Source organism: Dunckerocampus dactyliophorus, chromosome 9, assembly GCF_027744805.1.
Source record: "Dunckerocampus dactyliophorus isolate RoL2022-P2 chromosome 9, RoL_Ddac_1.1, whole genome shotgun sequence".
NCBI lineage: Eukaryota > Metazoa > Chordata > Actinopteri > Syngnathiformes > Syngnathidae > Dunckerocampus > Dunckerocampus dactyliophorus.
Genome location: NC_072827.1, coordinates 9,397,418 through 9,420,803, shown reverse-complemented (window position 1 = coordinate 9,420,803; position 23,386 = coordinate 9,397,418). Strand labels below are relative to the sequence as shown.

General features: G+C 39.2%; 2 protein-coding genes and 1 long non-coding RNA gene across 8 annotated transcripts in view; 2 read left to right on the top strand and 1 right to left on the bottom strand.

The window, feature by feature from the left end:
- The first annotated feature begins 3,267 nt into the window (after positions 1–3,267).
- Positions 3,268–8,026, top strand: LOC129187359 (uncharacterized). Its single transcript, XR_008572393.1, has 4 exons — positions 3,268–4,204; positions 4,287–4,358; positions 4,480–4,588; positions 7,636–8,026. It is a non-coding gene; the product is annotated as an uncharacterized LOC129187359 (long non-coding RNA).
- Positions 8,027–12,137: 4,111 nt separating this feature from the next.
- Positions 12,138–18,343, bottom strand: cmklr2 (chemerin chemokine-like receptor 2). Of its 2 annotated transcripts, XM_054786495.1 has the most exons (3): positions 18,203–18,343; positions 15,449–15,577; positions 12,138–14,724 (listed from the first exon to the last, which is right to left on the bottom strand). In XM_054786495.1, the coding sequence occupies exon 3, from the start codon at positions 14,705–14,707 to the stop codon at positions 13,622–13,624; it is 1,086 nt and encodes a 361-aa protein (XP_054642470.1). In that variant the 5' UTR covers positions 14,708–14,724; positions 15,449–15,577; positions 18,203–18,343; the 3' UTR covers positions 12,138–13,621. The 2 variants fall into 2 exon arrangements, with proteins under 2 accessions (XP_054642470.1, XP_054642469.1); XM_054786494.1 differs by lacking the exon at positions 15,449–15,577 and having other exon boundaries at positions 18,203–18,342.
- A 2,841-nt stretch (positions 18,344–21,184) lies between these two features.
- Positions 21,185–23,386, top strand: part of LOC129187357 (disintegrin and metalloproteinase domain-containing protein 23) — a 70,811-nt gene continuing 68,609 nt past the window's right edge. For 2 of the 5 annotated variants that reach the window (XM_054786488.1, XM_054786492.1), the window contains exons 1-2: positions 21,187–21,603; positions 22,049–22,254. In XM_054786488.1, the coding sequence (XP_054642463.1) occupies positions 21,528–21,603; positions 22,049–22,254 (282 nt within the window). In that variant the 5' untranslated portion in view covers positions 21,187–21,527. Of the gene's footprint in view, positions 21,604–22,048; positions 22,255–23,386 lie in introns of all 5 variants that reach the window. The other 3 variants (XM_054786491.1, XM_054786489.1, XM_054786493.1) reach the window with 3 other exon arrangements.

The window sequence follows — 23,386 nt, the reverse complement described above, 5'->3', positions numbered from 1 at the left end:
GTAAATACAGTAAACACAGTACAGTGTAGTGTGCTCAAAACAAAAAACAGAGGTTTGAATCCTTCCTCTGTGATTATCAACATTATTTCCTAACCCCTTTTAGACGACTGTCGCTTATTCACTATTTGATCTGAATGCAGCCAAGGTGGCGTATGTTTGCATCTAATGCTTGTTGATGTATTCTTTCTTTAGTATTTCAACTCTATGCTACTAAAATGACATTATTTTTCAATTGTATTAATTTTAATGTATTATATGTATTATTGTAATTTATCAATATTATTAATACGTTTCCGTAAAATTGTGACTTTTTTTCTCTTTAGAATATGACCTTTTCTTTGAATATTTTGACTTTATTCCTGTAAAATTACGGCTGTTTTGTTAAAATTTTCCAACTATTTCAGCTTTCCTCTTGTACCTTTTTTGTAATTATGAATTATTGCAATAATATTTTGACTATATTCCTGTAAAATTATAACTTTTTCCACACATAATTTACCAAAAATTACAACTTTTTTGTTGTTTTGTTTCTTTCTCATACTATTGCGACTTTAAAAATTGTTTTCTTTTTTTCTTTATGCAACTAAAATGTCATTATTTGTCTTCATAATATTACATTATTATCACAGAATTACGACTTTTTCATTTAGATTACCACTTTTATATTTTGAATTTAATCTTATAAAATTACAGCAGATTTTTTAATTTTTGCTGTTGTTTTATTTTTAGTTACCTTGTTAAATTATATTTTTAGAATGTGCCGCGCGCCAACAAAAAAACAGCAGCGGGCCGTAAATGGCCCCCGGGCGGCACTTTGGACCCCTCTGGCCCAAATAAAGCACCCTTCTCTCTAACCCTGTAAATTTTGTATTGAGTGCAACTGCTAAATAACCCACCATGGGGCCAAAAAAAGTGAGTACCAGCACTAAAGGTGAGAAACAATATTGAATAATAATACTACTAATAAAGAGTGCGCACCAACAATAAGTTCCATCCATTTGTTATTTATTATGATTATTTTACGCATGTAAAACAATAATTAATCGCTATAAAATGTATTTTTTGTTAATATTTTTGGGTGTCTGGAATGGATTTTGCCTAGGTTTTTGTACATTTCTGTTTTTGTCGCCTCGTTTGCAACACATTAATAACAAAAACCAAAGTATTCAAAAACTGTATTCAAATTTAACATCTGCCTAACAGCTAAACAACAAATCTTTTTTTTTATGTAACTTTAACTGAGGTGTTTAATGGTGCTTTAACTTTTCTTGTCACTCAGTTAATTCCACCAATCAACGCACAGCAGTGGGCTGAATGCTACCCTCTACAAGTGTACTAAAGTGTACCCTAACGGTACCTAAACAAAGGAGCAGAGCAGTTCAAGTTGAATATTTTGTACCATTCACAATGGAAATGCACAAGTTATGTGAATCGTACTAATTATGTGAATCGTACTGAACTGAGCCAAAGTATACCAGTGCTTTCTACAGAATTCCTTTCTATTTTTCATCTACTGTACGAAGGGATTGAGGATTATAATGACTTTTGAAAAATATTTCCCTATGTCAACCTCTTTTTTTTCCCCAGGAACGATCCAGCAACCTATAGAATGAGAGAGCTTAACTGCTGCTGAGAGGTAAAATAGCCGACCTTGATAAATTATGAAGCTGTCCTTTGGGGGATCTTTGCGGGTAATGCAGCCAGCACCAGCTCCTATAAAGACTAGAACCTTAGGTGGGTTCTCTCTGATAGCGTCCACTCCTGGTTTACCTCTAAGATCAAGTGCAGCTACTTGACTGGCAATACTGCAGAGACAGCAAAAAAGTACATGTAGATAAGTCACTTTTCTTACTTGAAGCTTTTCTTTAAATACTATTTTACCTGGGAAGCACATTGAGAAAATTCCAATTGTCCTCCACTCCAGTGCTGATGTAAGCACTCCGTGTTATAGTTGACACAGCTGCCATTATCGCCTCATCATTCCTCTTCAGGCAACCGCTGCCGACCACAATGACAGAACGCTTTGCTTTAGCCGGCACAGTAGATACCAACAAGCAAACTTGAGAACGGGGCCTCCAGTAGGATGATAACATTTACTGTAAAACATCAAGTTGCAGGAGACCGCGAGTGACTTCCTGACAGGGAGATGAGAGACATTTCTCACGTGTACAGTCATGTGCCAAAAATGAGGACACTCCGTAAGCACTGCACACAAAAGGGTGAAAATTTGTCAAAGCATGCCCCCCTACTGTCTTGCCAGTGCTTTCTGACAAATATACCAACCACATGGTGGAGCTGTTATTAAATTGAATTGACCCTACAAGTCAGACTGACTTGAAATTTCAAGAATCACCACTAAACTTTGTACACACCTTTTAGAGGTCTAGATAAGCACATGTCATAGACCATTTGTCCAATACAACTGAGGATTCTGTGTTACACGGATAGTATTGATGGCTTGTTCACAAATGACCCGGTGTTCTGCCGAGCCGTGTACCCGAGTTGTGCGTCCTGCAGCACAATACGTGTGGATTTTAGTGTGGATTTCACCTGCCGATGCAGCTGTTTCACTAATACTTAAGTAGATAACTGTTTTTTAAAAGCAATTTCTTTTCCTTAGCTTTTCTTCACAGTTTTTGGGACTGCATTGCTCTCAGAGAAGTAGTCAATGATCACACAATTTAAAAGGTTTTCAAATTAGGAGCCATATTGTACCGAGCAGCTAGGACATGTGTACCATTTTTCTCAATGTTCAAAAATATCAGTCCTGTTAGATATTATTACACCTTTAGATTCAGCGTAATAATTCATTTTCAGTCAAATAGCTTCTCATAGAAGTATATATGGCCACCTATTTGGGGGGAGATGAGAGAGTTGCTGTGCCCCGCTATAAAGTGAAAGTTAAGCTTGTGTCACAGAGTGAGAACGATGCATCCTTTGTGTGTCTGCCTCTTTCCCCGGTATTTTTCCATCAGTCATATCGGTGTTGCACAACTCAATTGTGCTACATTATGTCAATGTGTCAAGGCCTATTAGACTCAGAAAGTTATTAGACTGAATCTAAAGGTGTAATAATAATATCTAACAGTAGATAACGCTATATAAGGACAGGTTTCCTAGATACGCATTTTTCTGATATGGCCGCATGTGATTGGTCAGAATGTGTGGTGCCGTATGTGTTGAAGGAGGAGGGTGGGTTTAGGGGACACAAGGGAGTGAAATAATTTTATTTTATAATTTCAGACACCATGCTGGCAAGGTGAGGAAAATGAGCAGCAGGAAACAAAATGTGTTTCTGAATACCAAACTTAGATAAAGACAAAAACTGTCACTTGGATTCTGCTTTGTCTTTTACTTTTGCACATTTCAATTATTGTTGTGTTATGTTTTGTTGCTGTCATGTTTTAAGAAATTCATTGTACTCGGAACAAATCAATCGAGGCAACACAAATCTGTTTCAGCTCCCTAAAAATGAGCACAAATTCCATCAATCCATCCATTTTTTATACCGCTTCTCCTCATTAGGGTCGCGGGGGTATGCTGGAGCCTATCCCTGCTGACTTTGGGCGACAGGCGGGGTACACCCTGGACTAGTCCCCAGCCAATCGCAGGGCACATATAGACAAACAACCATTCACACTATGGACAACATTCATACCTATGGACAATTTGGAGTCGCCAATTAAGCTAACGTGCATGTTTTAGGAATGTGGGAGGAAACCCACACACGCACGGGGAGAACATGCAAACTCCACACAGAAATGCCCAACAGATATTCGAACCCAGGTCCTCCCGATCTCCTGACTGTGTGGCCAACATGCTAACCACTAGACCACTGTGCGGCCCATGAGCCTAAATTCCCATCACCAATGTAGAGTAGCATTTCTTCCGAAGTATTTTGAGCACAACCCAAAACTGCTCAGCATTATTGTATATGTAGCTCTGCCCTTGCTTTGTATAAAGAAGCATCACAGCGACGGTTAAGAATGTAGTTTGACTGCAAGTCACATCTGAAAGGTTTTCAGAAAGGTAAGAGTTGGGGTAAGTGCTCTTGGCTTAGGATTTGCATCAGTTGGTCTTACCTCCCCAGTGCACAGCTTGTCATTATGCTGACGGTTCAGCATGTTTTTGAGTCCCTGCATCCATCAGGCCACCTGCGACAGCACCAACAATGTGACCTTCAACTGTAGAATCAAAACCACAGGTAACAAATGATCACACACCGTTTCACAATGGATTTGCATACTGCGCCAGAAACTTGAGTCAGCATACCTGTATGTTCCCAGGTTGAGGTACCCACTGCCCAGGCTCATTTTTCATCAAAGGCTCTGTGTTGGTGAAGAACATCATAAGCAAAGGTACAGAGAAAAAAGTAAAATTCTGCAGTTATGTCATTTTAAACTACCAAAAAAGGAACCTGGTTTTGTCTGAGAGCCTCTTCTCACTGAGTGATCACCACCTATTGATAACTTCATTTAGGATACGCATCACCTGACCACAGCATTACTACCCACAGCATCTACAGCATCTGGAGAGACACAGAAAGATGAAGTGAGCAGAAACTGACCACACTCACAAACCCACACCGGTAAGTCAAAAATGTAGAGTAAACAAAAAACGAAGTCTCCTAAGGGTGAGCAGTGAAAACAAAGCTTTGAGGGGAGGGCTCCTACTGGGCATATACTGTACACCCCTGATCAAAATTTTAAGACCACCTGAAAAATTGCAAGAATTTACATTTTAAGTCTTTTAAGGTGGTTCAAAGTAGAGCTTCAAACTTCAAAAGGATGAACTGGGACAATTTCAGTAAGCAGTTTATAGTAAACAAGCATGAAAGTGAAATAGGCTGTTCATCAGCTTATTGAAAGTTTAAGACCATAGACCATAAAAACCCAAAACCCTTCTAAAATAAAATGTTTAAAAAAGGAGTCATTAATGAGTAGCTGTACCATTCGTGTTAATCAGCTGAAAAATAAGTTTGGGCTTGCTGATGCCAGGCTTTTCAGGAGGCTAGTGGGAATGTTGCTCCAGGTGGTGAAGATGGCTTCACGGAGGGCATCCACTGTCTGGAACTGATGTCCAGTTTTGTAAACGTCCCTTGCCATCCATCCCCAAATGTTCCCAACTGGATTTAAATCAGGGGAACATGCAGGATGGTCCAAGAGTGAGCATACGTACAGTATGTCTATCAATAACATTCCCAAACAATTCTGACATGAATGTAGGTCTGCAACTAACGATTATTTTAATAACCGATTAATCGAGCAATTATTTTTCCATTAATTGATTAATCTGATTTTTTTTTAAACACGTTTTTAATTTCCGCCTCTGTATTCAGAAATAGAAGATTTCAACTGACAGAGAAATAAGTGCACAGACACTAGGTTGCCTTGACTATTGTGTTAAAATAATGTTAAGTAATAAAATAATTTAAAAAATTGTCAAATAGCTTCAGTAAAACAATAAATGTACACAAAAATGCTATCATGATCGTTTTCTTAGTCGATTAATCTGAAGATTGGTTCAATTAATGTAGTAGATGGACCAAATGAATATGAAGCAAACACCTACAGTTAGTGGTTGGGTCCGCAACATATCAGAAAAGAGGCAAAAATGCCCATCACTGTTTTCCAAAGTCAAAGCTGATATGTGTGAATATCTTCTTTTGGCTAAAACATAAAGATAATAGGTCTACTTAAATGGATGATTAAGGAAATTTTTTTTTATCAGAAATATTTTTATTGAATTTTGACAAAGTAAAAAACAAATGCACACAATGTTTGCTGGTAGTTTAGGCAGAGAACGAGAGTGTGAGAAAACAAAAACAAAAACAGCAAAATAACAAACAAAAAACCCCAACACAAAAACACCCACAATGTAAGCCACACACAGCCCAAAAAGACAGAGGTCCGAGTTTGGTAGGACAACCAAATGCAAAACAACCAAAGCAAATACACAAGTGAGTTAAACAACAGATGACAGCAAATAGGCCAGAGCGGGAAAGCTATTGGGGAACTCAGGTAAATTTAAAGTTGTGGAAATATACTAAGAAAGGTCCCCAGACATTTTGGAATTTTCTTTGGCATTACAAATTGAGTAATGAATTTTCTCCAGATTTAAACAAGACATGACATCTCTCAGCCACTGAGCGTGGGTGGGCGGAGCGGCATCCTTCCACCTTAACAGAATTGCCCGTCTGGCCAAGAGGGAGGCAAAAGACAAACTTCGTTGTCGTGTGGGGGTCAAACGCAAGTCGGGTTCACCTGTGGTGCCAAACAGTGCTATTAAAGGGTTGGGTTGCAAGGGTAAATTGCTAATTACAGAAAGTGTCTGAAAGACTTCCCTCCAATACTTCTCCAGACTAGGACAAGACCAGAACATGTGGATAAGTGTGGCATCCTCCCTCTTACACTTGTCACAACAGGGATCCACCTCTGGATATATACGGGCTAGTTTGGATTTTGACATATGAGTCCTGTGTACAACTTTAAATTGTAGCAAGCTATGGCGGGCACAAATAGAGGTTGAATTGATCATTTTAAAGATTGTATGCCACATGTCACCTGTCAAAGAAATATTTAGGTCTTGCTCCCATGCTGTTTTAATGTTAGTAAGAGAGGTCTGTCTTATGTCCAACAGTTTAACATAAACAGTAGAAATTAACCCCTTACGTGATGGTTGCAAGTCCAGAAGTGCATCAACAATGTTCGTACCAGGAATCTCAGGGAAATTTGGTAATCGACTGTAAACATAGTGCCTAACCTGAAAGTACCGAAAGAGATGGGACTTTGGAAGATTATATTGTTCCGTTAATTGCTGGAATGACATGAACGTATTATCGATAAACAGGTCTCGGAGACACAATATGCCTCGTCTACGCCACTCCCGGAACCCCAGATCCAGCAAGGAAGGTTGGAAAAGATGATTGTCTGAAATGGGGCTAAAAAGGCAGAGATCTTCAAAACCAAAATGTCTCCTAAACTGGGCCCACACCCTCAACGTACGCCAGACCACCGGATTATCAATACGTTTGCTTGACGGAAAAGGGAGTGCAGATCCAAGTAACGCTAGAATAGAAACATTTTTAGCCACATTCAACTCCATCTCCACCCATAAAGGCCGGTCTGGACGGTACTGATAGTATGACCAGAATATGACCCATCGAATATTGGCTGCCCAATAATAACAGCGAAAGTTAGGCAACGCCATCCCACCCTCTTGCTTAGGTTTTTGTAGATGGATTTTATTCAACCTGATTAAGGAAATTTAAAAATATTCACATTTGAGAGGCTAAAATCACGGCATATGTACATATTTAAATTTAAAAAATGATTAACCGATTACCAAAATAGTTGTCGATTAGTTGGGTAATTGATTAACCATCGATTAATTGTTGCAGCGCCACATGAAATGTCTTCTCCAATAAGTCGTTGCCTCTGTCAGCGGTGCCCATGTCTGTGACAAAGCAAATGGTTCCCATTAAGGGTCATTGAAGATGATGAGAGTGACTCACCGCACACAACGAGTGCACTGAATACAATAAGTATTGATGGTTTTGACAAGCGCCCCAATGTTCTTGCTTTCTACTGCTCTTTTATCCTCAGTGAAGCAGCTCCTGTCACTTTGTTATTGCAGGGGCCGGTCCTTTGCACAAAACCATGAGCAATGAAACAATGCTACATGATTGGCTTTCTCAAGGTTGCACCATTCACAGCCAGCACATTCAAAGAATTGAGAAACTGCATCACAGCCCCTCTGTTTCAAGTTAAACAACACAATGAAAGCAGTGAACTGCTACAATGAAAAAGGAAATCAGCTTACCGGGTTGGGAATGAGGTCCTGCCCCAGGTGGAGGAGTTCAAGTATCTCGGGGTCTTGTTTTTGAGTGAGGGAAGGTTGGAGCGTGAGGTCGATAGGCGGATTGGCGCAGCGTCTGCAGTAATGCGGTCTCTGTACCGGACCGTCGTGGTGAAGAGAGAGCTGAGCCTGAAGGCAAAGCTCTCAATTGAAAGAACGAGATCGTGGAGGGTGGCTGGACTCACCCTAAGAGATAGGGTGAGGACCTTGGCCATCCGGGAGGAGCGCAGAGTAGAGCCGCTGCTCCTTCACATCGAGAGGAGCCAGCTGAGGTGGCTCGGGCATCTCGTCCGGATGCCTCCCGGACGCCTCCCTGGTGAGGTGTTTCGGGCATGCCCAACCGGGAGAAGGCCCCGGGGAAGACCTAGGACACGCTGGAGGGATTATGTCTCACAGCTGGCCTGGGAACGCCTTGGTGTCCTCCCGGTGGAGCTGGAGGAGGTAGTCGGGGACCGGGAAGTCTGGGCTTCCCTACTAAGACTGCTGCCCCCACGACCCGGACGTATAGCCTATTGCACGGGTGTCCAAACTCTTTCCAGCGAGGGCCACAAAGTTAAAAAGTAAAGGATGTAAGGGCCACTTTGATATTTTGTAAATCAACACATGTGGCTATGCTAAGAAGTTATATACAGTATATTTCAAGAAAAAAATGAGCTATGTGTTATATGTGAAAAAGCTTGTTGTAGCTCTTTTTTCCCCATTTTTGCTGTTGTTTTTTTGTTTCTGTTTTTTCCATCTATTTCAACGTTCTATTAACATAATATTTGTACATTTTCTTCTCTGAATATTTTGACTTTATTCTCATAATATTATAACTTTGTCCCCAACCTGACTTTCCAAAAATGTATTATTGTTTATTTTGTTTTGTTTGTTTCTCATAATATTACAACTTAAAAAAAAAATTTTTTCTTTAAATTTCAACTCAACAATAAAATTACATTATTTTTCATCATAATATTATGAGTTTATTCTCATAAAATTCCAGCTTTTTTTCTCCCAATTCTGCTGTTTTTTTGTTTTTTTTTAAAAAACAACTTTCTAACTATTTCGACTTTCTTTTTGTAAATTTTCTTTTCATAATATTATAACTTTTTCTCCAACCAAAATTACAACTTTATTTTGTGTTGTTTGTGTCTCATAATTTTACGACTTTTCAAAAGCGTTTTTCTTTTATCTAACTTTATGCTACTAAAATGCCTTTATTTTTCCTCATAATATTACGATGTTATTGTCATAAAATTACGACTTCCTACCATTAGATTACTGTTTTTTTCTTAATATTTTTCCTTTATTCTCGTAAAATCACTACTGATTTAACCATTAAACAAACCCTGGGCCGCCCTGGACACCCCTGCTGTAGGTACGCTGCTGCTGCAGTACAGTACAGTGAAGTCCAATTCAACATAAAAATAACAATGATCATGTTAATTATAACTGATTTAAAAAAAATCAATGACTTCATAGCTAATACATGGAACCAAATGAGTGTAATCCTTACTGTAACCCGCTGGGAAAACATAGTGCACATTGAATGCTAAATGGGTCAGTCAGCACAAAGGCAAAGTCACGCATTGTAAGTAACAAACTCAATTAGTGACATTTTGTTAGCATTGCTGGCTGAAGCCGAGCCTCCTTTGATCAAATCGGATGCTGGGAAACGCAACAAGCTGGACCACGTTGCAGAATTTGCAATTACCACTTCCACATCCAGTGTTAAGGTGCAATTTTACAATTTCAAAATAAAGGTAGCGTGTGCGGCTTCGGAGGCATTGTATATTTTCAAAATACGTGCCAAGCTGCACACAGTAAAGTTTGTTATCAAGGTAGGTTATCAAGTCACAAAGACAATATATATGGTTCATGGTTCATTTATGGTTATATATGGTTCATTAGTGGGTATTGCATGGGCATTATATGCCAATTATTATGTCTGAACACTGTATTCATTGATACTTTCTGGTCAATTTATGTCATCTTAATTAATGTACTTTTATATCCAATATTCCTGTATTATGAGCAGTGGATACACCCAATTGTGACAGAGACATAGTTAGTCCATTATAAAGCATTGTAAACAAGGCATTCAGGCTGGAGTGTCCAAAGTGCAGCCCCCGCGTTTTTTGTTTTTTTTTACTGGCCCACGGCACATTCTAAAAGTACAATTAAACAAACAAAACAACAGCAAAAATGAAAAAAAAGTATTTTAATTTGATGAGAATAAAGTTGAAATATTAACAAAACAAAACAAAGAATGAATTTCCAACTTTTGGAAAATTAGGTTGGGAAAAGTTATGATATTAGGAGAATAAAGGCAAAGTCTTTTTCTGTAAAAATTAAAATATTATATTAAGAAGAATAAGTAAATAAGAAGAATAAGTAAACTGTGAATTTGTATGTAATTGATGTGAGGCGGACACGGGGTAGAATTAAATAAGCTCTGCTTCATCATACTCCTTTTCGGACATGTGGAACTGTGAATTGTAACATGAAGCATTCAATGTAAACTGTATGCATGTTTTGGGGGGGGGGGGGGGGGGGCAAGAGCAAAAATGTGTAATTTAAGGAGAAAAAGTTCATACTAATAAATATGCTTTTCACCTACCATACATCAAAATGTTGATATGCACGCAGTTTTTTCTTTAAATACTGTACAGTATATACAGTTTATAACTTCTTAGCATACTGTATCTACATGGTTGGTTTACCATATGTAAAACATCACACTGGCACATCCATCCTTTAATTTTTTTCAGTATGGGGCCCTCCATGGAAAAAGTTTGGACACCCCTGCATTCAGGGCTGGTCATGTTTTGAGAATTTTAGTCATAAAATTGAAGCTGTTGATGATTCAAGCAAATGTTTTGAGGAGGAACTGAAGCTACACTGTGTGGGCATGCCATGTCAACATTTTAAGTCAGAGTTCACCAGTGAGAAATAACAGGAAGTGGCTGAATGTGTAATCAAGCCCTGCAGGGGAAAAAAAGATGCACATCTGGACTTATGTCACAGTCCTGTCCTAACCACCAGGCCTTAGGAAGGATCATTTTATACACAAAGGTTCACAGCTTTAATGATGTAGCCCTTCTGAGGAACAATACTGTTAAAAAAATCCAAACAATGTACAGTAGAGCACATTTATTAAGTGCGTTTTAGTTGGAATATATTAAATGGATTACACATGAAACATTTCCACAAATAATTAAAGTCTACTCTAGCAGCCTGTATACATTTTTACAAAAAAGTTTTGAATTTTACTGCTATTAACGTAATTCTATTATACCTCTTTCTCTTTAAAAGCAAAACAAATGTAAAAAATCCTTTAATGGTTGTTGTAAATAATGCCAAAACAAAACTTTATTAAAGTGACCTGTTTATATCGCTCTATGTTTTATTTGACTATCCCAGAGATTATGTACAGAATCTCCAAAAAGTGACCATGGTATGTCCGTCACGTTTCTGCAAATATTTTATTATAGCTTGTCAAGAGACAAAACTGTAGAAATACAACTTGTGATATAACTTAGAGTAGTCAGTGTAAAGCTTGTACAGTATTACCATATAGATTTACTGTCCTTTTTTGTCTCAGTAGCAGCAGCATGAATGAGTACACCTCACAGTGAACAAACTGCGTCCAAAGTTAAATACAAGCATACATACAGTACAAGCTGTACATGGACTACTCTATATCAAAGTGCCATTTTCTATAGTATTGTCCCTTGAAAACAATAACAATTGCTGCTGAAATGTGGGGGCTGTACTCACTTTTAAGACAATGTCAGTTACAGTATTTTAGGAATTGGCATTACAGACTACAATAATTTAAATAATGGAGTAAAATTGTTATTAAAGTAAAAATGCTGGAAAGGAGAGTTACGGCCACACTGCAATACAAACATAAAAGCAATAATACTACGTGAATCAAGAATAAGTCGAAATGATATGAGAATGAACTCGAGAAAAAAAGGGAATGAAGTTGTAATACACTCGTTCCTCGTTTATAGCGGTTAATTGGTTCCAGAGCTGACTGCAATAAATGAATTTCTGCAGTATAGGGCTCAATGTTAATGAATGGAATATTTTCGTAGTTAGAGCATAGAAAACCAGCATAGAAAATCTGACTTTCTAAATACACTTTGTAACATTATTAGCGCCCTGTAGACATGAAATAACATGCCTATAGTCACCTTTACACTCCTATTATTCATTGTTTATATCACATTGCGCAACTCTTATGCTGCAGGGACTCAAGACGGCTAGCGAGCTAACGAGTTAGTCTTGAATTTATTTCTTGTAAACTTTAGAAGCCAAAAACCTACCACTTCCACATGAGATGGGAGGAGAACTTTTTTTCACTCTATCATGTTGGGCATGCCATGGATGACTTCATGCAGTAATGACACAAAGAGGCGGCAGTAATGACTCAAAACAATGAGACATTACCTTACATTACCTTACCTTACCACTGCATGTGGAAGTGGTAAGTTTTGGGCTTCTTAAGTTTAGATGAAATACATTCAAGGCTAATTGGTTAGCTCACTAATTAGCGGCCGTTTCAAGTCCCTGCAGCGTAAGAGTTGCGCAATGTGTGAACAATGTGAACAATAAATAACAAGAGTGTAAAGGTGACTCTAGGTGTATTATTTCATGTCTAGATTTGTATTGTATTTTGTATTTGTACTTTATTTATCCCACAGCGGGGAAATTCACTTGTTACAGCAGCAAGCAAGATACACAAGTAAAGAATACAGTGTAAAGAATACATAGTGACTACAACATGGTTCAGGTGGTGCAGGTGTTGTAGAGCCTGACAGCGGTCGGTATGAAGGACCTGCGGAACCTCTCCTTCTTACACCGTGGGTGTAACAGTCTGCTGCTGAAGGAGATGGATCTGATAATAATATTGCTGAAATTCATTTATAACAGTCGGGTCTGAAACCAATGAATCTGAACAAACGAGGGACGAATATACATATGACTTGTATTTCAATATGTTTTGACTATTAATAGACCATTGCCTACCATGAAACAGACATCATGTATTAATTAATTTTTGAAAAACCGCGACATAGCAATGGAGAGATCATCCACCCATCCATGTTCTACCGCTCATCTGAGGTCGGGTCGTGGGGGCAGTAGCTTAAGCAGGGAAGCCCACACTTTCCTCGCGCTGGCTACCGTGTCCATCTGCTCCCAGCGGCTTCCTATCAGTCAGACGTGCCCAGAACACCTGCCCAGGGGGGCGTTCGGGAGGCATCCTGACCAAATGCCTGGGCCACCTCCTCTGGCTCTTCTCAATGCGGAGGAGCAGCAGTTCTACTCCGAGTTTCTCCCGGACGACAATGGGAGAGCCCAACCACCCAACAGAGAAAATTCCTTTTGGCCGCTTGTACCCGCGATCTTGTCCTTTCGGTCACTACCTGTATTATGTGCAGTTTATAGGCACTGTGCAAACATTTGTGTCTGTTCAATGTGAAACTATTTTGTTTTTAGTTTTAGTTTGAGAAGTGTTACTTTTGCATTTTCATTCTATTCAGTTTTTTCTCAATATGGCCCTAATACTCCTTCATATGCTTCATCAAGGCGTCACCATTGTGAAACTAAATGTAAAGATAGTCTATAGCGCTACTTGGTGCTTTTTTCAGACAGTGTAATTGTCGGTTGAAGACATCATTTTGTCCAAATTACATAGAGCAGGGAAACACCTAACAGAGATGGAATTCTAATGGCCGGAAGGTGATAATGATGTTTCTGGAGACAGCTGCAATCACAGAGTGGATGACGCCACAGGTTCCTCTGGTGCACTGTCCTTGTCTTGAAGGACCCCTGGCAGAGACTCCATCTCAGTGGCCGAGACAGACTGGCTGAGTTCTCTCAGCGAGCTTTTAGTTATGTCCAGGCATGCACGTTTCAGGATGTGGCGAACCTTTTTGCCCAGAAGCATATAGAGCAGTGGGTTAATGCAGCTATTGAAAAAGCCCAAGCTGGTGGCCAGAGGGAACCCCATTTTCAGTACATTATGTAGATAGAGCGAGGAATGTATGGATAGCTCCATCAGGCTAAAGATGTGGAAAGGGGCCCAGCATAAAAAGAAGGCCAGAACCATGGCTGAGACCGTTTTAGTGAAGTTGGAGAGCCGAACGGAGCCTTGAGATTGCGTCACCTTCACAGTCAGAAGGATGCTGGTCGCACATATAGCGGAGAAAGGCAGGAGAAAGCCCACTGTGGTACGGATGGAGACGATCAGAATGTGACTTACTGCTGCGGACTGTCCATCCTGCGCGTGGAAGTTGTTAAAGCATATCACCTTGTTATGTAAGCGCACCGTATCCCGAAAGATGAGCGCGGGGCAGCTCATGACGGCGGCTGTGGCCCATACACAAGCACTTACGAGCCAGGCTCTCGCTATGGTCCGACACCTCTGAGACCAGTTGTGATGGACCAGCGACACGTATCTGTCAATGCTGAGCACGGTAAGGAACAGAACGCTCGCATACATGTTCATCACTGACACAAAAGAGTTAATCTTACACATGGCCACACCAAAGTCCCAGTGGAAGTCCCGCAGGATGTAATCGATGTAGAAGGGCAGGAAGAGCACAAAGACAAAGTCGGCCAATGCCAGATTGAGTAACCAAACACTGTTAACAGTCCTTTTGCTCTTGCATCCTGTCACCCATAGGACAGTTCCGTTTCCAATCAGGCCTAGCACAAAGGAAATCACATAAATGACCACTGAGATAATGTGCATCGCTTCCTTCTGCTTGTGGTCGACTTTAAGTTCTTCCATGTCACCGTACTCCATGTAGTAGTCATAGCTGTAGTTTCCATAGTCCTCTCCGCTGTCAGCCATCACTGCGTGGAGGTTACCTGCAAGGGAAAATCTCATGGTGAGAGCCATCCCCTTAAGAGAGGGGTGTCCAGAGTTGTTTTTTATTGGACCACGGCACATTCTAAAAATACAATTAAACAACAAAACAGCAAAAATTTTAAAAACAGTAGTGTTGCTGATGAGAACAAAGTCATAATATTATGAGAAAAAAATTGTCATCTTACAGGAAAAAAGTCATTTTACAAGAATAAAGTCACAATATTATTAGGAAAAACATGTCATACTGAGAAACATAAAGTTGAAAAATTCAAGGAAAAAGATGTGATTTTCTAAAGTTGTAATATTATGAGAAACAAAAAAAACAAAGAATGAAGTTGTACATTTTGGAAAATTAGGTTGGGAAAAAGTAAGGAGAATAAAGTCAAAATATTACAAGAAAAAGTTGTCATCTTATGAGAGTAAAGTTGTCATTTTACCTGAATAAAGTTCTGTGGAAAAACATGTAATTTTTAGAGGAAACAACAGAAATAGAAAAACGAGCAAAAAAAGAATAACATAAGGAGAAACGGTTCATACTAACAATACGCTTTTTCACCTGTTTTTTTCTTTAAATATATTTAACTTCTTCGCATATCTACATGGGTTGGGTTACAAAATGTAAAATATCAAAGTGGCCCGTCCATCCTTTGATTTTGCAGTGTGGAAAAAGTTTGGACACCCCTGCTTCAAGAAGATTATGAATAAAATCAACTACTTGTATACCTTCTGAGGTCGACCCTCACAATTGGCTGTTCACCGAAATGATCCAGGAGTCACAACTACACAACTACGCGTCTTGTGGATCATTCAATTCCTGTGTTGAAGTGAGTTCTGGGTGTGTCCTGGATAGGCCTGGAACATAATGTGAACATCCATTTGGGTCAACGCTGTGGCAAGCAAGATGATGGTCGACAGATGAGGCAGGAAGAACCACAAGAGTATGAATCATTCTTTTTGCACGGTTAAGGAACTTTTGGAAAGGAGGACAAAAATTGTTGTGCAACTTACTTTTCCACTGCAGACATCATCATCAACAAGCTATCAGGGTGAAAAGATATCTCGCGCTCTCTTACTGTACACTCTCAAGTTAGAAACACATTTTTATGTCATTTCGATTCAAGCGATAAAATTTAAATTTGATTAGGGTTATTTGCTTTAAGAACTACTACTGTATCGTTAGAGGCTGGTACACTAATGGGTACCGCTTTTCAACTCTTGTCACTTGTGCAGCTTTGATAATTACCTATACAGTGCAACCTCGGTTAGTATCATTAATCCATTCCAGAAGGTCTGACTCAAACCAAAACATACTCTAACCAAGTTTTCCCAGAAGAAATAATGTAAATCTAATTATTTGTTCCGGATACACAAAAATATTAAACCAAAACACATTTTTACAGTTTCACATGAGGGTTCCATGCTAACACAATGGTCGTTGTGATGAAAAACTACGTTATGAACACAGTTGGATGTATAATAAGATGACAGAATGTGCGCCATATTGTATGCTAACCACGAAAGTACATGAATTGAGGCAAAATTTTTGTGTACCAGTAAATGTTTGACGTAAACCGGAAAATACACTAACCAGGGGTGGGGTGCGCTAACCGAGGTTCTACTGTACTTTTTTGCATAGGAAAAGTTAGCATAGCGCCCAATTATTACCCCTATGCTGGATATTAGTTGAGGTACTGTCAGACCATGTATACATTTTGTATATTTCGGTTTTTGAAAAATATTTTTGCAGATATTTTACGGCGGTTTTTGTACACAGACATGGTTTTCGTACAATGTTGCGTGTAAAAAAAACAGTCCATTTTCCCTGTACTGTATCTTTTCGAGAAAGAACTCATTGCAAAGTAAGAAGATGGTGTCGTAAATAAAGGTAAAAATGATGTTAAATGTACATTATCCATCTAATGGTTTTCTGCATAAAAAGATATAATTATTCTCTTTAAAATGTATTTTTTGTTAATATTTTTGGGGGTCTGTTCTTCGGGTTTTCCCGCCTGTCGCATTAGCGATTTGGCTTAGGGTTGTTTTGCATGCTGAATGCCTTTCTTGACTTGACACAACCCTCACATTTGCCCAGGCTTGGGACTGGGTTGGGTCCTGGCTAGGAAATGAACCCGCGCCGTCTGCATTAAAGGCAGCGGCGTGTACCGTACCACCACGTCTTAAGTATAATTTTGTATAAAAATATTACTGTACCTCTGTTAGTGCTAAAAATCCCATTGTGACATGCAATATTATTAATAATACACTTTAACACTCAGCTGTAATTTCAATACAATTATTTTAGAGTTTTTTTTCCTGGAATTTATAGCCCATTGGGTGCAGAATGAATAGTCAAACATGTCTCTTGATATGAGATTGGTACATAACTTTTTTGAAAAATACATTGAAAATCACTGGAAAGTGCATAAACATTCAAATGACTGCTTTACTCATTGTAAAGACCAGGGGTGTCCAAAGTATGGCTTGGTATCCATTTGCGGCCCACAGCACATTTTAAAAAATACAACGTAACAAGGAAAAAAACAAAAAAACCATTTGAAATATCAGCAATAATTTTACAAAAATTGAGTCAAATATTGTGGAAAAAAAACTTGTACTCTAACAAGAAAAAGCTGTAATTTTATGAGGAAAATTTTTTCGTAGCGTGAATTTTAAATATTAAAGAGAAACGACTTAAAAAAAATTTGTAATAGAAAACAATTGTAATACAGAAAAAAAAACAAAAAATAGACTTGTAACGTTTGGAAAATTAGGTTGCGGAAAAAGTTGTTACATAATGTTACGAGAATAACGTCAAAATATGGGAATAATGTCATAATTCCAAGAAGAAAATTTAAAGAACAAAGCTGAAATTGTTGCAAAATTTTTAAAAACTGCAGAAATGAACATTTTTTTTTGTAATTTTACGAGAATAAAGTCAAAATATTATGAGAAAAAAAGTCGTAATCTAACAAGTAGAAACGTCGTGATTTTACACAAATAAACTCAGAATATTATGAGTAAAAATAATGTCATTTTAGTAGCATAGACTTGAAATATTAGAGAATATGTTATTTTTAAAGTCATAATATAATGACAAACAAAATAAAACACAATTTTGGAAAATTAGGTTGAGGGAAAAAGTTTATAGGAATAAAGCCATAATATTGAAGAATAACAAAATATAATAAGAACATTTACAAAGGTTATTTGAAAAGATAGTTGAAATATTTTGGGGAAAAAAGTTAAATGGGGAAAAAAGAGCAAAGAGTGAAGAGTTTATCCTAATAATATTCATTTTCACCTATATCACAAAGTTGAGATGAAGTTTTTCCTTTCATTTTTCACTGTGTGGCCCTCGCTGGAAAAAGTTTGGACACCCCTGGTATAAACTATTCAGCAAATGTACAGCAAGATGTTTACCTTCCATACAAGAGCTAGTATTGTTTATATTCATTCAGCATTTGAAATCGAGCTTACCAAGCATTGAAGCAGCACATGGAGGTTTTTTTTAAACATCCAAACAGAGACACGCCGAACGCCCTTTGGTTACGTTATCCCGAACCGTAAACGTCCCGCTGCAAAATCCCGTGTGCAGTCGTTCCGTGAGTCCATCCAAACTAAACTTTGTCGGTGGAGGCTTCCAGCCCGCTGTGATGTGTGTAGTGGGCGTGTCCCAGGTGACGCGTCACATACGCACCACGGAGGGGAGCAAACTTACTGGTCACCCGCGCCGACAAAGAATGCGTTCATTCAATGGCACTTTGGCTGCTTCTCACAGCAACGACGCGTCTCTCAATAAACAGAGAGGGTCTGAATGTTGCAGTTTTGTTTAAATGACAACCCGTAAATTTAACCCCAAATGCAAGCATGCACGAGTAATGTTCGCTTCCTGACTGATTTAGCATGTTGCCATTTACAGAAACGTCTGGTAGCAGACTCAGTAAAGCTAAAATTCAGCCTGGAGTGCACTGCACAATGTCTGCCTTTTGGCACATCTAAAGCTGAAATCATCTGAGCATTTTTTACAGCGTGTGAGTGACACTTCCACAGGCAAAAAGAAACAAGTATCAGTGGCAAATGTGCATTGGTGCTCCGCGAGAGCCAACAGCAGCTACAACATGTCCTTTTGATACAGTTTTGATTCAGTTGCAAAGTGAATGTAAACACACTGTATAGTGTTTTTTTGGGTTTACTAGTAGTTGTGTTAGTGCTGGGCAAAGTGCGGCCCCCATTCTTAAAATATAATTTAACAAGTAAACTAAAAAAAAAAACATGAAAATGGAAACATAAATATATGTCATTTTAGCAGCGTTGAAATAATATGAGAAACAAACAAAACAAAACAAATGTAATTTTTGAACAATTAGGTTGGTGAAAAAGTTATAAAAGTCCAAAAACTAGAATCTATTCACGGCGGCATTGCAAAGTGGGAAGATTACCGTTTTGGCCGTCATTGAATCTTTTCAGGGCAGCATTGCAAAGTAAGAAGATGGCTTGTTTTATGTGGAACAACTGACAGTTTGTGTGGATCTTGTGAATGATTGTGACTGAGCTAGGACTCAGTAATTAAAGTCTACACACAACGGCTTCATTCCTTAAAAAGCGAAACTTTTTCGTGCATGAAGCTTCTGCTTGAATCGTTTTTTTGGCTGCTGTATGCAGTCAGATATTGACAAAGGGATACAAAATGGGTGGCCGCTGGCTGCGTTAGACAGGTGACTGCTATACACAGGGTCTACAACACGCAAATTTTCTGCGGGGGATTTTTCAGTGGCCGCAATAGGCAGGTGGCCGTTATAGACAGGTGGCCGCTAAGACAGGTTTGACTGTATTATGAGAATAAAATCATGATATTTCCAAAAGGAAACATTAATAAAAAATGCAGCAAAAATGGGGAAAAAAGAGCAAAGACTGATGTTGATATTAATAAGAGGCTTTTCCACCTACAGTATATTACAAAGCAATATATAACTTCTTAGCAAAGCTATATGTGTTGCTTTACAAAATATCAAAGTGGCCCTTGCATCCTTTCAGTTTTCACTATGTGGCCCTTGCTGGAAAAAGTTTGGACACCCCTGGCTTAGTGTGTCTGTTTGGGCCTCCTGTTCATGCCAGCTCTCTTGCTGCGTTTTTGGAAGTTTGCCACTTGGGGCTTACAAGGTCTGACCTCAGAGATTGTTCCAATCAAATGTAAACAAAACACATGGCTGACAGCCACGATAAGCCTCTACAGTAGAACACTGGTTTCGCAACGCTCCAGTTTTCATATGATTCGGTTTTCGACAAAGAGTTTGTCTCGGTTATTGTACAATATTGCGCGACACAAACTGTTGTATTTTACCCTTTGCTACGTTGATTGATATGGACTATATTCCCAGCATTGTTTGTTTATTCAGCCATCTTGGATCACACACCCAACACCAAATCTCTCATGCTTAGTTGACACAATACTACGGTATCCTGTTGGCTAAAGCTAAGAAGCTTTCTCTTTTTGAACGTGGTCGGATTGTCGAGCTGCATAAGCAAGGCCTCTCGCAGCGTGCCATTGAGACCTCGTCTCCTTCAACGCCACAAAACTGCCCGTTTAAACTTTGCCAGGGAGCATCAAACATGGGACATTGAAAGGTGAAAAAAGTTTTTATTCTCTGATGAGAAAAAATGTTACCAGTCCAGGTGGCTTCCAACATTACTGGCATGACAAGGAGATCCTAAGATGTTTTCTACCCGGCACAGTGGAGGGGGGTCCATCATGATCTGGGGTGCTTTTTCATTCAGTGGAACACTGGAGCTTCAGGTCGTGCAGGGTCGGCAAACGGCGGTTGCTTATGTACAGATGTTGCAGCGGGCATCCCTCATGACTGAGGGCCCTCGTCTGTGTGGTAACAGCTGGGTTCTTCAACAGGACAACGCTGCAGTTCACAATGCTCACTTGACCAAGGACTTCTTCAGGGAGAATAACATCACTCTTTTGGACCATCCTGCATGTTTTTTCTCAATATTTCTCTGACCTGATAACAATTTTATTTGTCTGTTTAAAAATTGTTTTTTTAAAAATATTTCAACTTTATGCTACTGAAATGATATTTTTCCTCATAATATTACATTATTCTTGTAAAATTAGGACTTTTTCTCCTTATATTACAACTTTTTTCTCTTAATGTCTTGGCTTTATTTTTTGTAAATTTACTGCTGATTTTTCCATTTTTGTTGCTGTTGTATTTTTTTTGTACCGGTAGTTTGTTTTGGCTTATATTTTTCAGAATGTACCGCGGGGCCAATAAAATAATCTCACGGGCCACACTTTGGACGCCCCTGCTATAGGGGAGTATTTGCATCTATGGATTGCTATGATATGCTGTGATGTACCCACCAACTAGTCCCATTTTTTTCTTTTGTTGGCATGTTTCAGAGAACCCTGTATGCTTCCCTCTTTTCTTCACAGATCACCTATCTGTCCTTCATTTAACCATCCTGTGCAACCACTTCCTGTCTCCGGGTTGCACAAAGTGTCTACATGTGTCCTGCTCAGCATGGACGGAGGACTTCTTTGTGCACATCGAGGAGGAGTCTGCCGTTTGACTTCCAGGAGCTGCTTGGTTGGCCACCGCCTTCCACGCGCTCCCCCCTCCCTCCTCCCATCATCTGCAGCAGCAGCAGCAAGCATCCCAGTGCCTCCCGGACCTATGAAGAAAGCCCTCCCTCCCCATCAGTCTGCTCGGCACCTCCCTGCCACGATGGGCTGCCTGCTCCACGCTATGTTGTTGTGTTGATATCGAGATATTTCAGTCATCAAATATGAATCATGCGTTTGATATTTCTGGCCACTTTGCTCGTCAGCATCCTCACGCTTGGGCTTCACGCATCGCTAGCGTCATCCGGTACGTACCGCTGCATGATTTCATATAATCACTTGCATCCAATATTGTACTGTACTGTGTGCTTGACTGATGTGCATGTTTTGGTGTTCGTAGCATTTTGATTGCCTGAAGAGGTGTCTCTGTGCTGCGACTTTAACGTGCTAGTGTAGGAGGGTAGATACAACATCCCATCTTTTGTTCCATGTTGCTAGAAATGTGCTCGCATTTAACTATATCTACACATAAGTGTTATGACTACTGTACTTTTAAAGCTAAAATCCCTTTGAGAAGTACAATGTAACACAATCATAATGAAATGAACACTGTAATAATAATATGCAGCAAAAAGTCATTCTCAAGGGATTGCAATGACACCCTGACCCCTTTTGCCTTGGTGCGATCATCACGACTTGAGGATGACAGCTGGCTCAGGTGTGTGTGTGTGTGTGCGTGTGTGTGTGTGCAGTTTCTCACAGAGCAGAGGACAAGGTTGAGAAGGACGCAGTGCCGGTGAAGCAACAGGCAACTGCAGCACCTGCTACTGAAAACACAACAGCAGCCGAGCATGTGATCACCTACCCATCGCGTCTCATCTACTACCTAAACGAGGGCTCGGAGAGCACCTACCGTGACCTGGACACGAGGGCCAGGGGCCAAGCCACTGAGGGCCAGGTAGGTGAATGCACAGCACGCACCGAGCAAGATTATATTTTGTTACCATCAGCAGATCATGTCACAGCGATGCTGCTTACTGGCCCATCTTCCAGATTTTCCAAGTGCATAAACAGCAGCCCAAAGTCATGCTGCATGGTGCTGAAGAAAGCTGCAGCCAAGCAGAATCACCATCTGTCATTTCTTCACCACATCTGTGTGTGTGTTGTCCAGCAGGGGGCTGGATAGCTAACTTGTCTACAGCTCTCATAAATATCCCTACAGTCCACTACTGTCCACCCCACAGCAGGGGTGTCTAAACTTTTTCCAGCGTGCCCCACATACTATATGAAAGGATTCAAGGCCACGGCCACTTTGATATTTTGTAAAGCAATGCGTCTGTGTAGGCTCTCAGTCGTACAGGAGTTGTCCATCGAGGGAAAGGCTTCTTGAGACGTCATCTTCTTCACAGAAGTACAGATGACGTCTCAAGAAGCCTTTCCCTCGTTTGTAAAGCAATGCATGTACTGTAGATATGCTAAGAAGTTATATACTGTACAGTGTATTAAAAAAAAACCCTGCATCTCAGCTTTGTAATAGGTTAAAAGCCTATTATTAACATGAACTTCGATCTTTGCTATTTTTTTCCCATTTTTGCTGTTGTTTTTTTTAATGTTCCAAATATTTAAACTTTCTTAAATAATGTTTGTAATTTTTTCTCGTAATATTTGAATTTTATTGTCCTAAAATTACAGTTGTTTTTCCATTTTGGCCATATTCCCATAATTATGACTTTATTCCCATAATATTATAACTTTTTCCCCAGGCTGATTTTTCCCAAAATGTATTTTGCTTTGTTAGCTTCTCATACTATTATGACTAAAAATTAATAACATATTTTTTCTTTAATATTTCAGATCTATGCTACTAAAATGACTATTGATGACTAATGTTTATTTTTCCTCAGTTTATTCTCCGAAAATGTTCTCATAATAACTTTTTACTATAACTCATAATATTTTGACTTACATTGTTACAGCTTTTTCCCTTTCTGCCATTTTTTGGTTGGTATATGATGTTATTCCCATAATATTTTGACTTTATTCTCGTGACATTATAACTTCTTTCAGAACCGAAGTTTCCAAAAATTGCT